Source organism: Brassica oleracea, chromosome C4, assembly GCF_000695525.1.
Source record: "Brassica oleracea var. oleracea cultivar TO1000 chromosome C4, BOL, whole genome shotgun sequence".
Taxonomy (NCBI): domain Eukaryota; kingdom Viridiplantae; phylum Streptophyta; class Magnoliopsida; order Brassicales; family Brassicaceae; genus Brassica; species Brassica oleracea.
In genome coordinates, this window is record NC_027751.1 from 22,959,221 (window position 1) to 22,962,545 (window position 3,325).

Below are 3,325 nucleotides of genomic sequence, written 5' to 3' on the forward strand. Positions count from 1 at the left end.
TTTTTGAGAACTTGGTTAAAAATTTACCATTGTTGTCTATTCAAATTATATTACCATGCTACAGTATAACTTTTAAAATTAATAATCTATAAATTAATATACACTAAAAACCTCTATAAAATATTATAATTTTATAGTCTCAAAATAAGTTTTTGGTTCAATTAATATATTGATAAATTAATAACTTCTATAAATTAATAAAAAATTATAGTTTTGGTGTAGTCTCACATTATTAATTTATAGAGGTTTCACTGTATTTTAATTTTCGTAATAATTTTTTTATCAAAAAACAATTTTCCGCGCGTAGCGCGGACAAACAATCTAGTTTATGTAATAATGTGATGATGAGTTAAACAACTAATGAAACGTGCAACCAAAAATAATTTTAGATAAATAATTAAGTAATGTAAAAAGCACATCGTGTCTCTTTGTTTTTTTTTTTTTCCGCCGAGTTTTGTTTTTATTAATCAAACGGGCCAAGCCCAAACGACCGAATCCCAAATACACCAAGTACCAAACAAAAAGCCCACATATACAACGGGCTACAACATTAACGGTCGAAACCCAAGTAAACTAAACGGCCCAAAGGCCCAAACATTGAAACCGGACAGCTTGACTTAGGCGCGCGACAAGGCGGCTGGGGTTTGAACACGTGTAAGAATCTGGGCCATCAGTATGACACGCGTCGCCCGCCTCGACTTGACCGAAACCTCTTCGCACAGCCGCCGAAACTTACCACCGACAACCTCGTTTCGCCGGAGCTCAGAGACTGAAGAGCTTCCAACGAAACCATAGCCATTCTACGCCGTTCTGTCTTCACGCCGGAGAGTTCCATCGATCTAACGAGATCTCTTCCGACTATGTATCACCACAAACCCTAGACAGGCGAGCCGAGAACCACTGCTATCCTCCTCTTGTACGTCCTTGCCGTTGTCGGAGAGCTTCATCAATCATCCGAGATCTCATCCGCGACGGCCATCCGAGACATCGTGTCTCTTTGTTATTCACATACTATTTTCAAGTTAACTTTTAATTGGTTAAAGCGGCGAAGGGGAAAGGTTTTCATTTCAGATTTAAGCGATCTGCCATGCAACCGTCTGAATTCCCGGCGGTGAGAGAAGAAGGCTGTTTTCCAAAATCTGTGAGGCGAGAGACGGAGGAATAACAACGGCGGACCGGTGATTGCATACCTCGAAAAAGAAGAGGAGATAAGTAAAATGGCTCTCCGACAGCATATGGTGATAAAGAACAATGATGGTGGACTGGCCAATGAGTGTTGTGATGTTTAAGAAAAGGAGGAGATGAAGAAAATGGACTTGCCGAATATACTATATTCAATGAAAAAAATTTATAGTATAATATATGTTAGTTTGTGTAGCTATTTATGTACATTTATACTATTTGATATATATTCTTATGTTTTTCACATATATATTGCTATATTATTTCTTTGAAATAGAACAACCTATTATGCTTTTAAATTTGATTCTTCTCGTTCCGTTATTTTGTGTGATTGCTCGTAACATGAAGTATGGATTTTCAACCCTAAACTTATAAACTATTTTCTTTTATTTTTTTTTTTGACAAACTTATAAACTATTTTCAGACATACTTTTGCTAAAATATCTTTGGTTTTGTGATATATCATATAGTACTATAATTTAAAAATGTCGTTTTTTTTATTTTTTTTTGAAAAAGGGCATAATTTAAAAATGTCGTTACAAGTTCAAATCACATATCAGACCGACACTGACTATCCCCCTAATAACACTCACAACACGAATCGAACACCATTTAGTTTTCTCTAAACTCTAAAGAGAGAAAAGGTCGTATATAAAAGATGTATCATAACTCCTTCTCTCTCAAAAGGCTAGCTTTTGAACGAAGCAATCACGAGAAACCTTTGAAAATCTCTTACTTTTGGATCCGTTCCTTATTCACTTGGTTTCAATTCAACTTGCATCCCAAACTTTCTGGTGCTTTACCCTCTTCTCGTGTATTCATTTTTTTCCAGGGAAATTTTCTCTCCCTCTTTGTTAGTTTTCCCGGACAATTTTCTTTGGTCTACCTACTAAGGAAAAAAAGAAAGATGAAGCCCATTTGTTTCCTTCTCTGTTTCTGTTTCCTTCCTGTAAAAGTCTCTTCCTTTTAACATAATCTATCTTAGTTCAGCTTATTAAAAACCTCTGTTTTAAGATTTCTCTTCCTTGATTCTGTTTTGTTTTCTCGAAAAAATTAATGAACCCGCGGTTATATTCTCGGGAAATCCTATCGAACTCATGTTTCTGAATCAGTTCATGCATTTCTTGAAATCTATTCACACTTTCAGAAGGAAAACCTCAGTTTGATAGAATTCGAAAACCCTAGATCCTCTGTTTTTCAAACCCGACCTTGTGATCCAAGTCACCTCTCTTCTGATTTACCATGCCTGTTTCATGTTTCAACCCGTTTCTCCGGCGATCCAAATTCCCTCCAGAGCCTTCCCTCCCCGCCTTATCCGCTAACCCGTCCTCATCCAAAACTAACCGGTATGCAGAAAGTGAGACGATGGATAAGAAGAGATTCGACAGTATGGAATCTTGGTCGATGATCCTAGAGTCCGAGAACGTGGAGACATGGGAAACGTCTAAAGGCGAAAGAGAGGAATGGACCGCAGATCTTTCGCAGCTCTTTATCGGAAACAAATTTGCTTCCGGGGCACACAGCCGGATCTACAGAGGGATCTACAAGCAGAGAGCCGTTGCCGTGAAGATGGTGAGGATCCCAACACACAAGGAAGAGACAAGGGCTAAACTTGAACTGCAGTTTAAGTCCGAGGTTGCTCTGCTTTCTCGTCTCTTTCACCCTAACATCGTCCAGGTCTGAGTTATATATCTTCTTTTCTAAGTTTAAATCTTTATTCAATAATCAAGAAAATATCGGTGGGAGAAAAAACATAACACACAGGTCTTGTCTTTAGAAGTACCATTGGTTTTGGATTATGAGGTATAAAGTCAGTAACTAATTATTAATAACATAAAACATATTATTTCTAGTCTTTTTTAACTAAACTATTATAAAATCAAAAAAGAAACAACATCCCCTATATATTAATTGAGAAGCATTTGAAAAATTAGAACCTTAATTTTGTATTAATTAAAAAAAACCTCAAATCCTAGGTGTCACTCTAAATGCCTTCTAAGAATTTTAAAGCATCTAATATAAAGTATAGTTTAATCTAATGGTGTCATATTATTCCATAATTATATAACACTAAAAAACATTATATTAACCTAAAATATATAAAGTGTGTATTCTTTCCTTAAATAAAAGCTACGGAATTACC

General features: G+C 36.0%; 1 protein-coding gene across 1 annotated transcript in view; it reads left to right on the forward strand.

Moving 5' to 3' along the window:
- The first annotated feature begins 1,850 nt into the window (after window positions 1-1,850).
- The window catches only part of LOC106339646 (serine/threonine-protein kinase HT1-like), a 4,424-nt gene continuing 2,949 nt past the window's right edge, over window positions 1,851-3,325 (forward strand). Inside the window, exon 1 of the mRNA XM_013778489.1 lies at window positions 1,851-2,859. Within this exon, the coding sequence (XP_013633943.1) occupies window positions 2,425-2,859 (435 nt within the window). The 5' untranslated portion in view covers window positions 1,851-2,424. The remainder of the gene's footprint in view (window positions 2,860-3,325) is intronic.